This window comes from Papilio machaon, chromosome 24, assembly GCF_912999745.1.
Source record: "Papilio machaon chromosome 24, ilPapMach1.1, whole genome shotgun sequence".
NCBI lineage: Eukaryota > Metazoa > Arthropoda > Insecta > Lepidoptera > Papilionidae > Papilio > Papilio machaon.
This window is the reverse complement of record NC_060009.1, coordinates 4,554,001-4,576,805: the sequence shown is the minus strand read 5'-3', so window position 1 is coordinate 4,576,805 and position 22,805 is coordinate 4,554,001. Positions and strand designations below refer to the sequence as shown.

Genomic DNA, 22,805 nt, shown 5'->3' with positions numbered 1-22,805 from the left:
GGGATCCTGTAGGAAACACTAGCGGAGTCGCTGATCACAGATCCGTCTCTTACGTTCTGTTTTCTATTTGTCAGATAGTCACTGAACCATCATAAGACTGTTCCTCTTATTCCATAGTTCTCAAGCTTCGCCAGTAGGACCTTCAGAGAAACAGTGTCATACGCTTTCTGGAGATCTAAAAAGACTCCTCATTAAAATAATAGTTGTAATAGCTTAAGAGGTCAATGAAATACAAGACCTTGGAATGACCTTGAGAACAATACCAATGTTGCATTTTAATTTTTTCTATTTAACATATGAATTAGGCTAAAATATGCAAAGTCATGTAACGCACTGAAAAAAAAAATTATAAGCCGAGTACAATATATATACGGAATATACTTATTTTGTATTTTTATATAATTTAATAGTTTTATGGAATGCTATGAAGGTATTGTCATACACCAGTTTGCAAGTGGGTGGGGTTATATCTGCATATTTGTCCTAGGACTACTACCTACTTTGTGATAAAGTTATAAGTTACGTTGTTATACAACCAAAAATGCACTAAAAAGTAACAAAATAATGCCTTGAAAACCCTCGAAAGTAAAAAAGTTCTCTTCTTTCTTGTACCATGTATAATTATTGTTATTTTGAAGTCGATGTCGGCCGAGGTAAATAAGTGACATTTTATATTTGAGATGTGTTAAACTAAGTTACATTTAAGGTCCTACGATTCTTTTTTGATAGCTTGTGCGATTTTATTGTGTCAATATAATAAAAGAAATATTGATAAGAGTGCAATAGTTGCCGGAAGTTCTATTGGTCGGTCAAGATAAAGGTTTTCAGGTAAATATTTACTTGGATTTGTAACAAGTAATGTAGTTTCTATCAACTATGTTTTTTTTTTAATTTTACTTATCTTACGTAACGTTGATCGGACGAATGTAATACCCTCTTTGTATACTTACAAAGAGGGTCGACGGTCATTCGTTTTCCCGACGTTTTTCGTGTCTTTCAAGTGTTAGTGGACATTGAAATGCAAATTAGTAATAATAATATGGACATACTCTTTCGTTAACCGAGTCTATAAAGGCGCTTGATTATTTATCAGGTAAACTAATCGACTTTTAGTAGCTCGTAATTGAAGTGTTGTTTTTTATATTCTTTTTAATAACTTATAAAAGGTAAATTATTTTAAAATCTTATTAGGTATTAGTGATTTAAATATAAAGTAAAATAATTATTTTTGTCTCTTATTATTGTGAAATATTAATTTTAACAGTTTTATATTCCTTTTATCTATCTTATAGTATATATAAAAGAAAGTCGTGTTAGTTACACTATTTATAACTCAAGAACGGCTGAATCGATTTGACTGAAAATTGGTGGGCAGGTAGCTTAGAACCAGGAAAAGGACATTGGATAATTTTTACCCCGTTTTCTATTTTTTATTCCGCGCGGACGGCGTCGCGGGTAAAAGCTAGTAGTTCTTAATTCTTATGTTCTAGCATTATACAGAGATCAACGTGAGGGTCGGATAACCGGAGATTTGGTGTTCAAAAATATCAAATTAATAAACTGTAATTTATATTTAGAGATTCTTATATTTAATGTCACAAGTTGTTTGATCAAACCCTCTTGTTAAACACTCTATGACTATAAACCCTTTTTTTTTTGCCTTAAAAATGATTTAATACGCATAGAGTTCATCGTTCCAGTGAGAATTGTGATGTTGGTGTTAACATTATCTGTTATCGCGTTCGCATTGTACTGGACGTGGCGATGGCGTGTGACGTCACGACTGAAACCCCCCGCTTACCCAGGCTGGGTGCCATTGATTGGACATGTGCATCTTTTTATAGGAGACAGTATTTGTAAGTAACATTAGTTATACGTACATCTAAGATCTAATAGATAAATAAAGAACACCCCGCACCCCAGGTTTCTGACCCGAATATATATTAGGGGTGCGAAAGGGCGGCATAGTGCCGCGTTCATAGAAGTACCCTGTAAGTTTGAATTTGCGACATAAACTGCTGAAACTTTTGATTTTGTTGGCTTAGAAGTTTTCACAGCTCCAAAGGACAGTAAACCTGAGTATTTGATATAAATTCCAGCTTGATACCTCCATGCGTTTCTGAGAAAAGGGTTCTTGACAGACGGACAGTCGGACGGACAATAAAGTGATCCTATTAGGGTTCCGTCTTTTTCCTTTTCAGTTACGGAACACTAAAAACCGATACTAAATACACTGAAACCTTTATAATGAACCATAATCGTCTACGTCACAATAATTCCATGTCGTAAGTGGGTACAACCCATGAGACATTTTTATTTGATCTTAAAACATTACACCTTGTATTAAATCTTTGTCTTTTTCTCGCATATTATTTTTCTTTTGCAATCGGGACAATATCTATAAGGAATGAAAAATGTATTTTTTTCTTCTTCTAGCTTTATGGAATATAGTAAAGGAATTTTCATACACCAGTTTGAAAATGGGTGGTGTGATATCTGCTTCGATTGGACCTCGGACTATTTATGGTAAAGTTGGTTACGTTAAAGTTACGACATAATACTGTAGACCAGGGATCCCCAAACTATTTTGGACAAGTGACCCCTTTTTCCAATATGAACCGTTTCTACAGACCCCCATGCCCAAATTATCTACTTTTAAGATCAATTATTGTAATTATTATTATTATTTTTCATTCTAACTTAGGTCAATAGAAGAAGACAGAGTGATAATTAGCAATGCTTTAAGTTCCCCCCCCCCCCCCTGGGGTCGATATCGACCCTTTTGGGAATCCCTGCTGTAGAGTCTCCTTATTTGCGATACCGTTTCCCGATAAATTGACGGGTAAAAAAAATATTTTATTATTGGTTGGGCATTTTTGTAATTTAGTCTTTAATGAAATCCCCATTTCCTTGTTATTCATGGAGCGCAACAAAGCCTACTAAACATTAACCAGTAACTATAGGTATACATATATTTTTCATTGTTTAAAAAAACTCAAAATCTTTATCGAATCTTTTATCGAAAACTTGAAAAGTAACCCCACAGTTTTATACAATCTGCTAAAATCTCTCGAAACACGATATAAGGAAGAATTCTTTGTTTCCAGTTGTAACAGATCCTGACGATTGTTTGACTGTCGCCAACACATGTCTACAAAAGGACGATTTCTATAACTTTGCTAAGCCCTGGCTCGGAGAAGGTTTAATCACTGGAACTCGTAAGTAATAATTAATAATAATAATACCAGCCAGGCGGAGACAGAATAAATATATAATCTACAATAATAATATAATAATGATGTTGTAACAATGGACAAAAGAGTCACGCCGCTTTCCTTGGCTACCACGAATTGGCGAAGGTTACCGGTACTAAGTGTCTCGGACCGCATTAGTGTATAGAAGAGCAACGAGTTACAAGGTAGGTTCCATCGCGCCTTAACAGGGCCTGATGTAGACCAATTATCCTCCGTGGCTTGGCTGCGCTTCAGCAACCTCTTTGGGGAAACTGAATGTTTTGTCTTTGCAATCATGGACGAAGTCATCGTAACGAACAACTACCGAAAACATATTCTAAAGGATTGTACGATTGACATTTGTCGGGCATGTCGTCGTCCCGGTGAGTCTATTAGACATATCGTTTCCGGTTGTTCTCGACTTGCGGACGGTGCATACTTGCATAGACACAACCAAGTGGCTAAGTTTATCCATCAGCAACTTGCCCTTAAATGTGCTCTTGTGGATACTGAGGTACCATATTACCAATACCAACCTTCACCTGTTCTGGAAAATAGCTATGTCACGCTCTACTGGGATTGATATATTATTACAGATAGGACTATTACTGCCAATAGACTCGATATCGTAATAGAGCGGTCTGAGAGTTGTGTAATGTTAGTCGATGTCACTATTCCACATGACGAGAATCTCGTGAAAGCTGAAAACGAAAAATTGCTAAAATACTTAGACTTGGCTCACGAGGTTACCGCCATATGGCGTATGAAATCGACTACCATTATTCCGATAGTCGTATCGATGAATGGACTTATAGCGAAGAGCTTCGACCAACGTCTAAAGAAGCTCTCGCTAAACAGTTGGATTAAGGACTTGATACAAAAGGCAGTTATTTTAGAAACCGCGCGCATAGTGAGGAGGTTCCTGTCTCTGTAGCCCTCACCAGTGATTGCTTGAGTCATGGGATTCCGCAGCCGGTGGTATACTATTTTTATATAATATATTTTGTTATTTTTTTTTTATAAAATGTATTATATAGATAATAAGTTAATAAATGAATATGAAATATGAAATAATAATAATAATAAAGCCATTTATTTCCTTACAGATAAACACATAATAAAAAATAAAATGTACTAAGTAAATTCTATTAGCAATAACAAAATGTTTTCAATACCTTAATAACATAAAAAAAAATTTGTTTTTTTAATAACTAACTAATCCCCCTGGAACCCCTCTGTAGGTAAAGGCCTCCTCCCAAGAAGCCCATATCTCTGTATCCTGCGCCACCTGTGCCCAGGAAGTACCGGCTGCTTTTAGCCGACTTCAAAAAGAAGGAGGTTATCAATTCGACTGTATTTTTTTATGTGTGTTGCCGCGTAGCTCCGTCTACCTTTCGATTAAAATATTTTTTATCAAAATCAGAGCACCAGGGGCGGAGCTTCGCGGTGACACACATAAAAAAACAGTCGAATTGATAACCTCCTTCTTTTTCAAATTCCTTAATGATATAGCGCCATCTATTGGAGCTATTAGATCCTCAGTCAGTCGGGTTTATGCTTTTTTTTACTGGGGTTAGGTTAATTGATGTGTGTAGTTAAATGGGAAATTGCGAATTAGTAACACGGATATGAGAGTCGGTGGCTCAGGGGTTTAGCAATTGATTTGCAATCTGCAGGACCTGAGTACGAATCCCGACATGTACCAATGTGTCGTATCCGACGTTCTTACGGTGAAGGAAAACATCATGATGCAACCTGCACATACATATCTGAGAAGAAATTCAATGATATGTGTGAAGTCAACCAACCCTCACTGGACCAGCGTGGTTGACTATGGCCTAGTCATCCCTTACTTAGGGTAGGCTCCGAGCCCTCAGTGGGGACATATAGTGAGCTAATGATGAATACGGATATGACGTTGCTAAGTTTTCTTCGTGTAAATATATGAACAAAAATAATTTATCCCATTAGTATTGTACATTTTACCCTTTTCTGTAGTAAAAAGATCCATACCTACATCCAAACTTTCGCATTTAGGTACAGGGTGGCCCATAAGTCCTTTGAAAAGTAAAATTTGAATAAAACGAACAGGGCGCGCGTTAGCGGTGCAGGGGAAGCGGGGGGAGTAACTTCGGTTTCTGGGAATTTAGTCGCGATGGAGCGTTTTACCGGAGCGGACCGTGCATTTTGTGTGCGCGAGTTTTATAAAAACGACAATTCGGCAACCGTTGCGCGGCGTACATTTCGAGAACACAAAGGTTTACACAACTTTGACGACACTCCAACTCTTCAAACGATTAAGAACTGGGTTGCTAAGTTCGAGGAGACCGGTTCGACGTTAGATAAACCGCGGTTGGGTCGCCCAAGGACGTCACGTACGGAACAAAACATAGACACAGTGACACAGTCTATTCGCGAAAATCCGACACAGTCAACTCGTAAGCGCGCCAGAGCATTAAACGTATCCAGGACATCGTTACAACGGATTTTGAAGAAAGATTTACATATGCACCCTTACAAAATTCAGTTGGTTCAAGAATTAAAGGAAACTGACGGTATTCAAAGACAAAATTATGCGAACGAAATGTTGAATCGGTTTACTTCCTTCAATAACATAATGTTCTCTGACGAGGCTCATTTCCATCTTAACGGGCATGTTAGTAAACAAAATTGCCGCTATTGGAGCCCCATCAATCCAAAACTTAAGCATCAGAAGCCCTTACATAGTCCGAAAGTGACTGTTTGGGCCGCTATGTCAGCCCATAGTATCCTAGGGCCTTACTTCTTTGAGGATGGCAGAGGGCGCGCAGTTACTGTTACGTCGGAGCGATATGTGGCTATGATCGAAGAGTTTTTCATACCAGAATTGCAAAGCTTTTCAGGCTTTAATGCCAGGACGTGGTTTCAACAGGATGGGGCCACTTCTCACACCTCTAACACTGCTATGCCCGTTATCCGTCAACTTTTTCCTGGCAAAGTGATCTCTAAGAGAGGAGACATTTCCTGGCCTCCACGTAGTCCAGATCTGACCCCGATGGATTTTTTTTTGTGGGGCTACCTTAAGGCTAAAGTATACGACACAAACCCGCGGGCAATTGAGGCCCTAAAAGAAAACATCCGCAGAGAAATGACAAGCATTTCAGCAGTGACGTGCCGCGCAGTCATCGACAATTTTTGACGTCGTTTGCAAGAGTGCCGTGATCGCAACGGATTACATTTAGAAGATGTTATTTCCAAAAAATAATTCCCGTTTTTTAAGCTTTTTTAGTAAATAAAAATTTAATTCATAATGTAATTAGTTTTATTTTAATTCATATCAAAGGACTTATGGGCCACCCTGTATAACATTAAGTAATAAAAAATGTTATACATTGCAGTGTCAAAATGGAAGCATCATCGGAAGTTGTTGAACCCAGCGTTCAGTCAGCTCGTGGTGGATGGTTTCCAGGGAGTTTTCAACAGTCAGGCCCGTCGCCTGGTGAAAGATATGGAGACTGAGGTAGGGAAGGGGCCTTTCGATCACAGGACATACACGCGAAGGAATGCTTTGGAGACTATTTGCTGTAAGTAAATCAGTTACTAACTGTTGCAGTCAGGGCCTTAAGCGATTATTTAACTAACCATTAAACTATTTTGAGAGTAGTTAGACTGGAATAAGAGAGAAAATCTACGTTATTAAATCTCTAAATAGATGACGGATTTCTTATTACTTTCTTCAACATAAGTATACCTTCTTATCTCGTCGATTATAGTCTCATCGTAGTCCTTATCAAAAAAAAGATTTTCGTAAAAATCTTAATACAATGGTGTAAGAGAACTAAAATGAAGAACAGTGCCATTTTGCCCGGTGTGTTACTTCTTGATTCTTCTGATGTAGATAAGTTTTATTCTACATTTGTTTGAACAGTAACCGCTCTGGGAGTTGAATTCTGCGAAAACAGCGTTCTTAACAGTCAGTACGAGCACGCGGTGGAGCAGATATTGAACATGCTAATGGAGAGGTTGCAGAAGTTCTGGCTTCACAGCGACTTTATATACAACTGGTCGAACCTGAAGAAGAAACAGGAGAGATGTCTGGTGATACTGCACAATATGTCAAACACGGTAAACTTGATGTATTTACTTTTACGACCGAACCCAATAAACAACACGAAGTTATTTTTATGGGAGGATAACCAAAATGGAACTAAAGACAAGGTTGTTATCATAATAATGCTGGTACCAGAATTAATACTTTACGTATTATTATTTTTTTAGGTTCTAGAAACACGTAAAGCTGTATACTTAAACAATAAGAAGAATGGATTAGAAGCATCGACAGGTCAGTATGAGTAACGATTTATAATACTTTAGTAGCAACATAACTCAGGTCCGTAACCCAGAAGGGTAAACAGACACCACGGATTTCCGTTTGACGCGGTACTGACACTCCTCTATCGCTTCTTCTACATTTATGCATGTACGCACGCCGGTTTCGGGTGCTCTTTATATTGCCCTTCTTGAGTATTTCATTAATCAGGACGGTACCGACCTACGCCAAAACTTAATTTCACGCCATAAATTTCCTTTGTTAATCTCCTTTCACTTTCTATTACAAGGTTAAAGGTTTTTTTTGTAAAACCTTTTATAGAACTCACTTACGTAGTAATAGAAAACCCCATGCAACATTCGAAGTCTATCGAGTTCTATTCGAGTTCTAGGTCTCGTATACGCTGTGAAAAATATTTGTAGTTACGAAGTTAAACCACTCTTTTTAGACCCTTGAAGTGTAAATTTAAGGAAAACTTGAAAGACATATTTAATTATTAGTGCTGAAAAGAGCGTATAACAGAAACCTCTTTACTAAATTTCAAGTCTCCTGACATAGTAGTTTCGACTGTGCATTGATCATTATTCAGTCAGTTCACTCCTATAAATGTATATATAGATTTTACCACAGGTGGGCACAGTTAATCGAAAAGTTAACTTCGTTAATCGTTGATTCGTTATTTTAAAAGTTAACTTCGTTAAAGGCGTTAATTTCTCGAAAATTTAACGCAAGTTAAAGTTAATTGTTAAAAGTTATACCATACCAAAATTATACTACTTTTAGGTCTTTTAGCAATGGAACCAGGTCCCTCAACCTACGTTATTGCAAAAAGTTAACGAACAAAATGTCCCCTACATACTTTAATAAATGTAAATGATCTATATTAAAAATGTTTCGAATTTTCATATACGAGTAAAATGCGAAGAAACTTTTACCATAATCTAATGTAACTCAGCTTGTCATGATCGGTATTGTATCGATAGGTTTTTTATACTATTCTAAACGGCTGCCCTAAATACGGGGCCCCTTATAGTCCATGTGCGTAAAAGTACCTGGTAGGGAGCAAGTTCCCTCCTTATGTTATACCTTTATACTTTTACTACTAAAATTTGGGGTTAGTACTAAAATTTGTGTTAATTTTAGGTATAAAATTCAAGGCGTTTTTAGACCTTCTACTAGAGTTATCTACAGAGAAAGGAGCGTTTAACGATTTGGAGATAAGAGAACACGTGGACACCATGATAGCGGCAGGTCACGAAACGTCAGCTAATGTTCTCATGTTCACCTTAGTTATGATTGGATCATATCCGAAGGTGCAGGAGCGAATATTTGAAGAGTAAGTTTATACTTATATCAAAGAATCTTTCTTGTGTTCATTTTTCTGTCACGAAAAAGCGTTACGGCCGCGTGCTGGTAGTTTTTTATAGCTTTTTTTTAACTCGTGGCTCCGTTCCTGAGGATAGATAGCGATCAAATGATAGAGGGTGGTAGCTGGTCGTTTTACGATGTTTGCAAGATACGAATTTTGAAAGTTGTTCGAAAAGTGCCGATCAAATTACCTCCCACGATCTGTTAGTAGGACAGCCGAATCTCGTTATCCATGACAACAAAAATGCTTTGGCCACTGTTTCTGCAGTGATATCCGTTAAGGGAACAGCTTCGCACCAACGCGTGAAGCGATCGACGGCTGTCACGTAGTAATGGAACTAAGCTGATGGAGGTAATGGCCCGATAAGGTCTAACTGAACGTATTTGAATCTCGCTGAAGGTAAATCATGGGTGCCTAAAGGCAACGTTACGTGTTACCTTTGCGCGCTGACATGACAAACACGCCCTAGACCATTCGCCACAATTTTTTCTCATCAATGGCCAGACGAAACGATCAGCAACAAGCTTCGCGCTTGTGTTAGCGCCGGGATGGCTTAGAGAGTGTAAGCTATCGAATACTTGCTTGCGTAAGAATTTGGGTACTAAAGGCCTGGGAGTCTTTGTGCTGACATTGCAGTACAGCTGCAATCGACTTCCAGGTGTACTTAATTTCTAAATATGCAGGAAACTTTCTTGATCTAGAAATGTTGCTAATTCAGAATCGGAGTCCTGAGCTTTATCAATCAATTCGAGGTCCACGGGTCTTACTATCTCCTCAACCTCTTCGATTCGGGAAAGTGCGTCAGCAACGACATTATCTTTTCCGAAGATGTGTTGAATATTGGTCGAGAACTGGGAAATAAAATTCAGATGCCTATATTGTCGTGGACTGCAGTTGGCCTTCCTTTCACTGAACGCAAAACACAGTGGTTTATGATCCGTGAAGATAGTAAACGGTGTTGCTTCTAGCCAATGTCTAAAATACTTAATACTCTCATAAATAGCAAGAAGCTCTCTATCGTAACGTGAGTTGACACCAGTAATAGCAAGATCCGAAGCATCAGTGATAAGACCTAACTTAGCTGTAAGGTCTGGATGAGCTAACAGGGCTGCATTAGAAAGACTATCTTTACAGTCTTCGAAAGCTTTTACTGAGTTTTTGTCCATGTGTATTGTCTGTGACGCTTTGACTGAACCTTTAAGCAATGCATTCAGGGGAGCTTGGATTTTGGCTGCGTGGGGGATAAACCTTCTATAAAAGATTATCATTCCCAGGAACTTTCTACTCTGCCTTGCATTTGTGGGAAGGGGGAACTCTTTCATGGCTTGAACTTTGCCCTCCAGGGGCTTCGTGCCGTGTTGGTTGATGGAGTAGCCTAGAAATGTTACCTCTGGTGCTCCAAAAACGCACTTTTTAGTGTTGATCAGCACGCCATAATCCTTCATCCTGTTAAATAGGAGGCGAAGGTGTTAAAGAACACCGAGCACAAAGGTGCTCTCTCTCCTCGTGCGAAAATACGAGAAAGTCGTCGAGATATGGGAAACAAAAATCAAGACCACGTGTCAACTCTTAACGAATCTCTAAAAGGGGGTTGTACATAACCATACGAATGAATAATAGAATGCAAACTCTCCCATTTAGAATATTAGTATGAAGTATGATGATTTTAGGCTACACGACATTTTCGGGAACGATGACAGAGATGTGACAAAGCAAGATTTATCTCAACTAGTATACTTAGAGGCCGTGTTGAAGGAAACAATGCGGGTGTACCCCATCGTGCCTGTCACCATGAGGTGCCTTGATAGAAATGTCAAACTAAGTGAGTACAATTGAAAACATTGCTATAACAATTTGACACATGATGTTAGTGACTTATTTTTCAATCACCGGAGCGCCAAAGCCTCATCATGGTTAGGGGTAAAAAAACATCTTTTTCTGTATTAAATTTGGATTTAAGCGATTATTTGATTCGTTCATTCACTCATTGCCACTGTCACTCACTCACTCACTCACTCACTACTTTTATTCATTCATTTCATTCTTCCAGAGAACTACACACTAACCGCTGGTCGAACGTGCTTAATGTTAGTGTACGGGGTCCACAGACACGCCATGTGGGGACCTGACGCCGAGGAGTTCAAGCCCGAACGCTGGCTGAACCCGGCGACTTTGCCGCACAGTCCCAACGCCTTTGCCGCATTTAATATTGGCAGGAGGATTTGTATTGGTTAGTTATTAAATTAAACTTTTATGAGAATTTCGAAATGTAGAATATAAAATACATCTAAAAATACTATTCTTCTTTTTATGAGTTTTAGAAATATGTAAATAATAAAATAAATTAAACCAATTTATGTCTACAAGTTATAATAATTTAACTTTCCAGGTAAATCGTACGCGTATTCATCAATGAAAACAACATTGGCTCACCTATTACGTCACTACCGAGTACAAGCCGACCACAGCAAGATGATATTAAAACTTGACGTTGTGCTCAAACCCGAGTGCGGTCACTACATATCAATAGAGAAGAGATAAAATGTGAATTTCTAAATTCGTGACACATGTATTTAATATTTATTTGCTAATTTAAAAAACAAAAAAATCGATTGACTGCGCTGCCAACAAAAATAAAAACATACCAAACGAGTAATAAACGATACCCTCGTCGACAATTTACATTATTGTTGCGAATATTTGGTTTTGATTTATGAAGCGGTATTAATTCTTTGGACATTTAAATTGTAGTTATAGTTATGTTTCTTTTTAATTTGCAATAATAGGCGCCAGCAACAACAAAATCTGTTTCACGAATGGGCTGGCTCGCCCGGTGCAATACCACGACCACACAGAAGACCGGCGCGAAGTGAAAGTAATTCCGCGTTTCGTCTGATGAGTGTGGTGCCGGAAGTCTAATTTTAGTCCTTTTTCCCTACCCACCCAAAGTGGATTTTGCGGAAGAGGGGACGCATAGGACGGGAAATATCCTCTTTATGTGCGTCTTCTTCTCCGTTGATAAAATATTTCTATGGGCAACGGTCGCCTCGCTATTTAGGCGAATTCAGGTGGCCGTTTGCTCATTTTTGATGTATAAAAAATCCTCATTGTTATATAGAGCTTTCTGAATAACTCTATTTTTAAATGACGCGAGGCTGGTAACCGCTGCGACGCTGTCCGGCAGTCAGTTGTAGACGGCAGGACCCATGACGTGCGTCGACTTCTCCGTCTTGGCCAGTCGGTGCGCCACTGAACCCAGCTTGTCCACGCTGCGATTCATCATGCTTTATTCCTTTTGTGTTTTAAATTCACGAAGTATATAACAAGTGAATGTATTGGCATTCGTTAAAACTAGTTAGAATCCTAATCTGGTTACTATTTTTTTTTTTGGTTGACTTTAAGTCGGCATAGTCGGTATTGCACGCGGGCGACGAAACAGCTATCGGTGGGCCTGGTTGCGAGGTCTATAAAGCGATGACTTTAAACGATATTGAGCTTACCGTATTGGATAAGGATACAAAAAATTTAATCCTTTCGTAAGCGAGTGGAAAACCAGAAAATCTGTTAAAACACAATTATAACCTTAAAGTACTTTTTATCGTTTTTCAAATTATTCATAATGTATGATTTTTTAATACCTTCTTTAATTGTTTTATTTTATACCACAATCTAACTGAATGCAGTTTAGAAATTACTGCCATACTAGTTACTTTCAATGCTCTCCTTTTTTTAAATTATTAAGTATATATTTTTAATAAATCACCATTTAATATGCTTCACTTGTTATAGTCATTATTTTATTTGTAACATATGAGTAGCTGAAGAGGTCAATGAAATACAAGACCTTAAAATTAACTTAAGAATAATACCAATTTTGTATTATTTTTTTTTTATTTAACGTATTAATTAAGCTTAAATATGCAAAAATATGTAACGCATTGAACAAAAATAATTATTATAAGCAGAGTCCATTAATACGGAATATACCTTATTTATATTTATATATTACTAGGTGTAGCCCGCGACTCCGTCCGCACGGAATAAAAAAACGTAATTAGTAGCCTATGTGTTCTTCCAGACTATGTTCTATATGTATGCCAAATTTCATCGAGATCCGTTGAGCCGTTCTCGAGATACCTGCAAACAAACATCCATTTAAACATTCGCATTTATAACATTAATATGATTTTTATAGTTTTATGGAATGCTGTTAAGGTGGAATGGTGCTATATCTACATATTTGTCCTAGGACTACTACCTACTTTGTGATAGAGTTATAAGTTATGTTTTTATACAGAAAAAAAATGCACTAAAAAGTAACAGAATAATGCCTTGAAAACCCCCGAAAGTAAAAAAGTATTCTGAAGTCGGTGTCGGACGAGGTAAATAAGTGACATTTTATATTTGAGATGCGTTAAACTAAGTTACATTTAAGAACCTACGATTCTATTTAGATAGCTTGTGCATTTTTATTGTATCCCTTAGTCAATGTAATAAAATAAATATTGATTAGTGCAATCGTTGCGGAAGATCTATTGGTCTGTCAAGGTAAAGGTTTTCCAAAGCAACCAGTTAGGATAGTGCTTCATGTACTTCTTCAGCTTCTTACTCGAGATCCAGTAATGTGCCAAAGAAAGGCTACTTTTCAACAACAAACTGTGAAGATGTTCTCGGAGGTGACCTACACGTGGTGTTCAAGTAATAGTTTTTCAAAAACACTTCTCAAAAGACAGTGACACCTGGCATATTATGGAAATAAATTGTGATTTCAAAATGAATTGTCTGAAGTCATAATATTTGAAGGAAGGAAGAATTTACCAATAAACTTATTTAGATGTATTTTGTATGTGATGTTAGAAACAACAAAGATACGGAAAAGAGAGAAGAGGAGAAATATATTTTTACAATTGGCGTTAGTACTAAAGATACATTTCAGAGGAACTCACTTCAGTTAACTTCACTGTGGTATTTTTTCGCTTGTAAAATACTACTGCAGCTGGGATGAGGCTGGGATATTATTGCCATCATACGTATTGTAAAAATAAAACAAATGAAGTCTGTCATCATCATCTCCCTGGTCTTTACCCACTCATGTGAGGTAGGCACACAACGTTTCATAAACCTTAAACTCTATGGCAACGTTTGACACTGTCAAAACGAAAAATTTCTCCCAGTAAATTAAAATACAATTTAAACATTTAAACAATCAAAACTAGCAATAGAAATGAAAAAAAAAACAAACACAAAAGAAGCCAGATCACAAAAATCATAGATACAATGAGGAGAAATCCCAGAAGACAGTGTCGCGTTGCCGAATCTGAGCTCGCACGCTCAACACCTTCGCGGCCTGCTCTGGTCTGCGCCACGACGGGGGACTGGATACCTGTTGCTCCCCCAGCCCTGATGACATCCAGTGGCGCAGCCATCGTCGGGCCGCCTTTGCCGGCCACTTCGTCTACAACACCGATGAGGAGTGGCCGCCCACCACCGGCTAAGTTTTAATGGCCTGCCGTTTGCCTGTCGCCAACTCTACTTGGGAGGAATATCTTAAAATTAAATAATATAAACTAATTAATTATGACAAAATAATTCAAAAATGCTTCTAAAATACACTAAAAATAAACATTAGCAATAAAACATAATAAATATAACACAACTTCAAGTTCTTGTATTCTATATAATCGTCCTATATTGGTCTTTCAAAGTATTATTCACACCAACAGATGAGGTTGATCTGGAGTTTTTTTTATAAAAAACTAGCTTTTACCCGCGACTCCGTCCGCGCGGAATAAAAAATAGAAAACGGGGTAAAAATCCTATCCTATGTCCGTTTCCTGGTTCTAAGCTACCTGCCCACCAATTTTCAGTCAAATCGATTCAGCCGTTCTTGAGTTATAAATAGTGTAACTAACACGACTTTCTTTTATATATATAGACTAGCTGTCGCCCGCGACTCCGTCCGCGCGCAATTAATAAGCTTATATGACACGTTCGTAGATTTACCATAGCAGCGCCATCTATTGATTACTTACTCAACCCAGTCGAAAGGTATCGACATCTGTTAGAATCATTTGGAGTTAACAGATAATTGTGACTGTCAAATAATAACAGACAAATAATTAGCAATAAATTAAAATTGCGACTATAATTTGAGATTTAAACTATCCTATCTCTCAAGTTGGATCGAACTGCACATGGTGTGCGAATTTTATTATAATCGGTTAAGTGGTTTAGGAGTCCATTGAGGACAAACATTGTGACACGAGATTTATATATTATTTTAAGATTACGTAAACATTTACTTGGACTTGTAAGAAGAAATGTAGTTTCTATCAACTAGTTTTTTTATTTTTATTTAGAGCCTACGTAACGCTGGTGGGACAAATGTAACACCCTCTTTGTAGTAAGTACTTACAAAGAGGGTCGACGGTCATTCGTTTTTCTGACGTTTTTCGTGTCTTTCAAGTGGTAGTGGATATTGAAATGCAAATTAGTAATAATAATATGGACATGCTCTTTCGTAAACCGAGCTTATAAAGACGCTTGATTACTTATCACGTAAACAAATCGACTTTTAGTAGCTCGTAATTGTTTGTTTTTAACATTTATTTTATTTACTGAGAAAAGGTAAATTATTTTAATTATTTATTAGGTATTAGTGATTTAAATATAAGAGTAAAATAATTATTTTTATCTTTTATAAAAATTAAAATTAATTAAATAATTTTATTAAAATAAAATAAAAATTAATTGTGAAATATCAATTTAAAACATTTATATATTTCTTTTATAGTTCTTAATTCTTATGTTCTAGTATTATACAGAGATCAACTTGAGGGTCGGATGACGGGAGATTTGGTGTTCAAAAATACCAAATTAATCAAATTGTAATTTATATTTAGAGATTCTTAAATTTAATGTCACAAGTTAGTTGGTCGACCCTTCTTGTTAAAAACTCTATGACTATAAACTAAAACAATTTTTTTTTGGACTTGAAAATAACTTAATACGCAGTGAGTACTTTGTTTCAGTAAGTTATGATGTTGGTGTTAGTATTATCTGTTATCGCGTTCGCATTGTTCTGGACGTGGCGATGGCGTGTGACGTCACGTCTGGAACCCCCCGCTTACCCTGGAGGGATACCGTTTATTGGACACGCGCACCTTTTTATAGGAGACAGTATTTGTAAGTAACATTAGTTACACGTACATCTAAGATCCAATAGAGAAATAAAGAACACCCCGCACCCCAGGTTTCTGACCTGCGGAAATCTTTGCCTTTTTCTCACATATTATTTTTCTTTTGCAATCGGGACAATATCTATACGGAGTAAAAATTGTATTTTTTCTTCTTCTAGCCTTATGGAATATAGTAAAGGAATTTTCATACACCAGTTTGAAAATGGGTGGTGTGATATCTGCTTCAATTGGACCTCGGACAGTTTATGGTAAAGTTGGTTACGTTAAAGTTACGATCTAATACTGTAGAGTCTCCTTATTTGCGACACTGTTTCCCGCTGTTTCTAAATTTACAGGTATAAAAAAATTGTGACCAATTTCGGCAACATATTTGACTTTTCGAGGTTTCCGAAACTTTTACAACAAACACTTCTATCCAAACACTTGGAAAGTAGCCCTACAGTTTTATACAATCTGCTATAATCTGTCGAAATAGAATTCTTTGTTTCCAGCTGTAACAGATCCTGACGATTGTTTGACTGTCGCCAACACATGTTTACAAAAGGACGTTTTGTATAATTTTGCTAAGCCCTGGGTCGGAGAAGGTTTAATCACTGGAACACGTATGTAAACGTTTATAATTTAATTAAATTTTAAACAATATACATAATTATAACTCAAATATAGGTGAAATTTAATTCACGAATGATAATGTAACCTTTAACACGCATTAAGTTCAATGCCCGCTCTCCTTAGGCCAACTCTTGTTGCTTAGGTTCAATTCCGAGAAACAACGTCGATACGGAAGCTCAAGTATATCTAGAGAAGACCTCAAATTTGCTAATATTACCTCCAATCAAGTCGAAAAATTAATATTAGGTCCTTACATATGAAATTGGCGTTTTGTATGGGAGGAACAAAAAGTCGAATATTTTTTAATATAATATATTTAATTAATGAAAGTATGAACCATTATTTTCTATGCACTTTTGCCATCTCATAGGTAGTTCATTGATCCCTTTACTAAAAAAACCAGTCGGACGGGAATCAATAAAATCTTTGAAGGCGATTTGGACTGCCCCATCGGAGTTGAATTTTTTCCCTTGCAAGAAGTTATCCAAATTTCGAAAAAATGGTAATCTGTTGGAGCAAGGTCCGGGGAGTACGGAGGATGTCTTAGACTTTCCAATTGAAGCTCTTCTAATTTAGTAGCCGTCTGTTGCGCAGTGTGTGGTCTAGCGTTGTCGTGAAGCAGCAGTGGCGTGGAGCGATTGACCAGCCTAGGTTGTTTAGCCGCTAGCTTTTCCATCATGGTTTGCAATTGCTGACAATAGACATCAGCCGTAATAGTCTGGCCAGATTTGAGAAAACTGTAATGAACAATACCGGCACTAGTCCACCAAACGCTTACAAGTAACTTTTTTGGGGTTAATTTTCGCTTGGGGCAGGATTTGGCTGGCTGGCCAGGATCCAACCATTGCGCTGAGCGCTTCCGATTATCGTAAAGAACCCATTTTTCATCACAGGTAATGATTCGGTTTAAAATACCTTCATTATTGTGCCGGTTTAGTAATGTAACGCAACAGTCGACGCGCGTTTGCCGGTTTGCTTCAGTCAATTCGTGAGGTACCCACCTTTCAAGCTTTTTAATCTTCCCAATTTGCTTCAAGTGAATTAAAACAGTTTTATCACTAACATCGCAGCCTGCAGCTAACTCGGACGTGGTTTGCGATGGATCCGCTTCCACAATAGCCTTCAACTCTTCATTATCAACTTGAGTCTCAGGCCGTCCACGGAGCTTGTTCTGCAGATCGAAATTTCCAGAACGAAAACGTTGGAACCAAAAACGAACTGTGTTTTCTTTTGCAACATGACCGCCATACACATCATTCACCCTTCGAGTCGTTTCCGCAGCACTAGTGCCACGGCGGAACTCGTACTCGTAAATAATGCGATATTTTAAGTTTTCCATTTTGTAAAATGAGTGACGCAAACAGAAAAAAACAGAAGAAAAAAACAAATGAATGACGGTCATCGAACCACAAATACATGAGTCTATAGCTGTACAAATTTGAATTTGGAATTCCTTACCAAAGAGGAGAAATTCGTGATTAAAGTGGCCAGTACGAAAAACGCCAATTTCATATGTAAGGACCTAATATACCTACTAGCCATCTGCTGAATGCTGAAAATGCTGAGTTTAAAAAAAAAAACGTATATATAATAGTATGTACCTTGTGTTCCGTTAGAGTATGTTCTACATCTGTGTACAAAAATATAATCTATCCTGTTTGTGTTGTACATTTAACCCTTTGTAGTAACAAAGATCCATACATCCATCCAAAGCTTTCGCATTTATAAAAATCTTATATATAAAATTCTCGTGTCACAATGTTCGTCCCCGTACTCCTCCGAAACAGCTTGACCAATTCTCATGAAATTTTGTGAGCATATTGAGCAGGTCAGAGAATCGGCCAACATCTATTTTTCATACCCCTATGAAGTTTTTCTTAACTGCGCGCGGACGGAATCACGGGCGATAGCTAGTAGCAATATAAAATGTTATAACATTGCAGTGTCAATATGGAAGAATCATCGGAAGTTGTTGAACCCAGCGTTCAGTCAGCTCGTTGTGGACGGTTTCCAGGGAGTTTTCAACAGTCAGGCCCGTCGCCTGGTGAAAGACATGGCGGCAGAGGTAGGGAAGGGACCTTTCGATCACTGGACATACACGAGAAGGAATGCTTTGGAGACTATTTGCTGTAAGTAAATCAGTTACTAACTGTTGCACTCAGGGACTTAAGCGATTATTTAACTAACCTTTAACCTATTTTGAGAGCAGTTTGACTGGAGTAAGAGAGATAGTCTACATTCTTAAAATTCTAAATAGATAATGGACTTCTTCTTCACGGTGTTAGAGAACTAAAATGAAGAACAGTGCCATTTTTTGCCGGGTGTGTTACTTCTCGATTCTTCTGATGTAGAAACTCGAAATGATGTCTACGTTTGTTTGAACAGTAACCGCTCTGGGAGTTGAATTCAGCGAAAACAGCGTCCTGAACAGTCAGTACGAGCACGCGGTGGAGCAGATGTTCAATGTGATGGTGGAGAGGTTCCAGAAGTTCTGGCTCCACAACGACTTTATGTACAACTGGTCAAACCTGAAGAAGAAACAGGAGAGATGTCTGAAGATACTGCACAATATGTCAAACACGGTAAACTTGATGTACTGAGTTTTACGACCGAATCCAATAAACAATACGAAGTTATTTTATATGGAAGGGTAACCAAAATGAAACGATAGACAAGGTTGTTACAATAATAATGCTAGTACCTAAATAAATTCTTTACGTTTTATTTGGTTATAGGTTCTAAAAACACGTAAAGCTGCATACTTAAACAATCAGAAGAATGGATTAGAAGCATCGACAGGTTTGTATGAGCAACGATTTATAATACTTTTGTATATGAAACATAACAAAGGGTAGGCGAGTAGTTTCGACTGTGCGTCCATAAGTATTCAGTCAGTTTCCTCGTATAAATGTGTAGTTTTTAATGACCTCGCCTTGTGACAATCGGCAGATATTATACTTTCGTGATCCTTGAATGATTTGCTCCTTAAAGAAATAAATATCGCGCTAAAAGTCACGAAATAGTAAACTGTATAAACAAATAGGGATGAAATATAGCTTTTCATTTTGAAATTGAGGCCAAATAACGACTACCGTCTTTCTTGTGTTAATTCTGTCCTGACCACACACCACCTTTAGATTTTCATCTGATTAGGTCTCTTAAGAATTCTTTAGAAAGCGTCAGGTCATCATCACCAGAGGACTGCCAAAACTCTCTGACTGACTGCCAAAACTAAGTCTTGGTTTTTTGATCAGAATTCCCCAATTTTCTATAGCAATGGAACCAGGACTCCACCTATATGATTGCAAAAAAACAAAATGGCACCAAAATACTTAAGTTAAATGTAACTACTCGTATATTAAACTATATTATACTGCGAAGAAACTTTTTCCATAACCTAATATATAAGGAAGTTCACCCCCTTTCGTTAAGCTGCGGGGCTAGAATAAATCCAAAAATCCAACCTTCGCTTCCCCTTTCAAAAAATATGTGTTAATTTTAGATACAAAATTCAAGGCGTTTTTGGATCTTCTACTAGAATTATCTAAAGAGAAAGGAGCGTTTAACGATTTGGAGATAAGGGAACAAGTGGACACCATGATAGCGGCAGGTCACGAAACGTCAGCTAATGTTCTTATGTTCACCTTAGTTATGATTGGATCATATCCGAAGGTGCAGAAGCGAATATTTGAAGAGTAAGTTTATACTTATATCAAAGATCTTTCTTGTGTCTATTCTCCAATAGCCTAATAGTTGAGGGTGTCGAGAACGTGGGTTTGAATCTGACCGACTGTTATGAATTTTTATGTCACGAAAAAGCGTTACAGCCGCGTGCTGGTTAATTTTATAGCCTATTTTAACTCGTAGCTCCGTTCCTGATTCACCGATATTGATGATTTTTTTATTCGACAGGTAGTACATGTCGTACGGTCCCATTTTTATTTTAATAAATACTGACAAGTAGTTTTTGTTCTTAAGACTCATTTTTTAATTTCTCGCAGTAAAAGCTAAATCAGCTAGCTTTTGCCTGCGACTTCGTCAGGGCGGAATTATAAAAAAATAAAATCTTGAGAGGTGTCAAGACCCGGATGGAACGAAGTTCCTATGACTTTTCGTTATATATTGTCACGTCGTTGCCATGGTTACTATAGCAAAAAGTATCGTGACAACTTTTCGTAAGAATTTTTTCCGTCTAGCCCCCTATCACAACGCGCGATAAGGAACTTCGTTCCAAAACCTTATTAAGTAGACTATGTGCTCTTCCATACGTGTACCAAACAACCAGATCCATGAAGCCGTTCTGGAGATATCTTGTAATGTCCATACTCCATACACAAACTCCCATTTAGAATACTAGTATGACGTATTTTAGGCTACACAACATTTTCGGGAACGATGACAGAGATGTGACAAAGCAAGATTTATCTCAATTAGTATATTTAGAGGCCGTGTTGAAGGAAACAATGCGGGTGTACCCCATCGTGCCTGTGACTATGAGGTGGCTTGATAGAAATGTCAAACTAAGTAAGTAATATTTCATATCACTGCTAGTTCACGATCTTCCGAATTTTCAAACTATAGAAATCATTCACAATTTAACACATGATGTTAGTCACTTATTTTACAATCACTGGAACGCCAAAGCCATAGTTAGGGGTAAAAACATCATTTTCTGGGATACTTTTGGATTTAAGCGATTCTTTGATTCATCCATTCACTCACTGCCACTGCCACTGTCACTCACTCACTCGCTACTTTTACTCATTAATTTAATTCTTCCAGAGAACTACACATTAACCGCTGGCCGCACGTGCTTTACGTTAGTGTACGGGGTCCATAGACATGCCATGTGGGGACCTGACGCCGAGGAGTTCAAGCCCGAACGCTGGCTGGACCCGGCCGCTTTGCCACAGTGTCCCAACGCCTTTCTTGCATTTAATATTGGCAGGAGGATCTGTATTGGTAAGTTATTAAATTAAAAACTTTATGAGAACTTCGAAGTTTAGAATACAAATACATATAAAAATATTATTCTTCTTTTTATGAGTTTTATAAATATGTAAATAATAAAATAAATTACACCTAATAATTTAACTTCCCAGGTAAAACATACGCGTATTCATCAATGAAAACAACATTGGCTCACCTATTACGTCACTACCGAGTACAAGCCGACCACAAAAAGATGATATTAAAATTTGACGTTGTGCTCAAACCCGAATGCGGCCACTTCATATCAATAGAGAAGAGAGAAAATGTGAATTTCTGAATTCATAACACATGTATTTAATCTTTATTTGCTAATAAAAAATACATCATAAAAATACATCTCGACTGACGCGACTGAAGCATACCAAAGGCGTAAAAAACCATACCCTCGTAGAAAGTTAACATATATTAATTTGCATATATTTCATTTGTTTGGTAATTCCATCACACCTATTACGTCACTACTAAGTACAATCCGACCACAGCAAGATGATATTAAAACTCGACGTCATGGTGAAACCCGAGTGCGGTAACTATATATATATCTATAAAGAAGAAATTAACGTGAACTATAATATATATAACGTAACACAAACATCTAAGCAAAATTTTAAGTCTCTAGCAACAGACTGATGATCTCATCAGGGTTGCGGGAGTATCTTGGATGCGGATAGCATAGGAATGATCAACGTGGCGGTCTTTGTGGGAGGACTATGCCCAGAAGTGGGCGTCACGTTGCCGAAGAAAAAGAAGACCTTGAGAAAAAGAAGAACAGAGTTATATCTAAGGACTTACTAGCCAAAGTTAAAAGTTGCGGAAATTCGTAGATTTTTAGTTATTGAATAAAAAAAATCGTATTTTAGGTTAGATTTTCCACTACTTTTGATGTAGTTTTGACAGTTTTTTTCTTAAAATGGCCAAAGACTTTATCTTATACAGTCTCACGTCATGTATTTTACTTCAGTAAATTTAATAAATACTCTATTTTTTTTTTTTTACTTTTAAACTTACTACTCTTAAACTAAATATAATATTTATTTTAATTATAATCTAAATAACTAAGTTTAACCTAAATAACTCTACATGTAACATTT

The 22,805-nt window shown here is 37.3% G+C and overlaps 2 protein-coding genes across 2 annotated transcripts; both read left to right on the top strand.

Annotated features, from left to right (window-relative positions):
* The first annotated feature begins 1,711 nt into the window (after positions 1-1,711).
* On the top strand, positions 1,712-11,452 carry LOC123722372 (cytochrome P450 4C1-like). The gene is made up of 10 exons (XM_045683932.1): positions 1,712-1,856; positions 2,437-2,526; positions 3,108-3,218; positions 6,611-6,796; positions 7,141-7,337; positions 7,491-7,554; positions 8,686-8,878; positions 10,582-10,733; positions 10,962-11,141; positions 11,301-11,452. Exons 1-10 carry the CDS (start codon positions 1,712-1,714, stop codon positions 11,450-11,452), a joined length of 1,470 nt encoding a protein of 489 aa, XP_045539888.1.
* A 4,499-nt stretch (positions 11,453-15,951) lies between these two features.
* LOC123722364 (cytochrome P450 4C1-like) lies at positions 15,952-21,991 on the top strand. Its single transcript, XM_045683909.1, has 10 exons — positions 15,952-16,096; positions 16,269-16,358; positions 16,602-16,712; positions 18,666-18,851; positions 19,108-19,304; positions 19,458-19,521; positions 20,225-20,417; positions 21,095-21,246; positions 21,505-21,684; positions 21,825-21,991. Exons 1-10 carry the CDS (start codon positions 15,952-15,954, stop codon positions 21,989-21,991), a joined length of 1,485 nt encoding a protein of 494 aa, XP_045539865.1.
* The last annotated feature ends 814 nt before the right edge of the window (positions 21,992-22,805 follow it).

What these genes read in the sequence shown, in the direction of transcription:
- LOC123722372 (XM_045683932.1), top strand. Translation starts at nt 1,712, where the DNA reads ATGTTGGTGTTAACATTATCTGTTATCGCGTTCGCATTGTACTGGACG. An exon ending in TGCACAATATGTCAAACACG is followed by an intron (nt 7,338 to 7,490) that starts GTAAACTTGATG and finishes TTATTTTTTTAG; the next exon opens with GTTCTAGAAACACGTAAAGC. An exon ending in TGGATTAGAAGCATCGACAG is followed by an intron (nt 7,555 to 8,685) that starts GTCAGTATGAGT and finishes TGTTAATTTTAG; the next exon opens with GTATAAAATTCAAGGCGTTT.
- LOC123722364 (XM_045683909.1), top strand. Translation starts at nt 15,952, where the DNA reads ATGTTGGTGTTAGTATTATCTGTTATCGCGTTCGCATTGTTCTGGACG. An exon ending in TTTTATAGGAGACAGTATTT is followed by an intron (nt 16,097 to 16,268) that starts GTAAGTAACATT and finishes TTCTTCTTCTAG; the next exon opens with CCTTATGGAATATAGTAAAG. An exon ending in TGGCAGGAGGATCTGTATTG is followed by an intron (nt 21,685 to 21,824) that starts GTAAGTTATTAA and finishes TTAACTTCCCAG; the next exon opens with GTAAAACATACGCGTATTCA.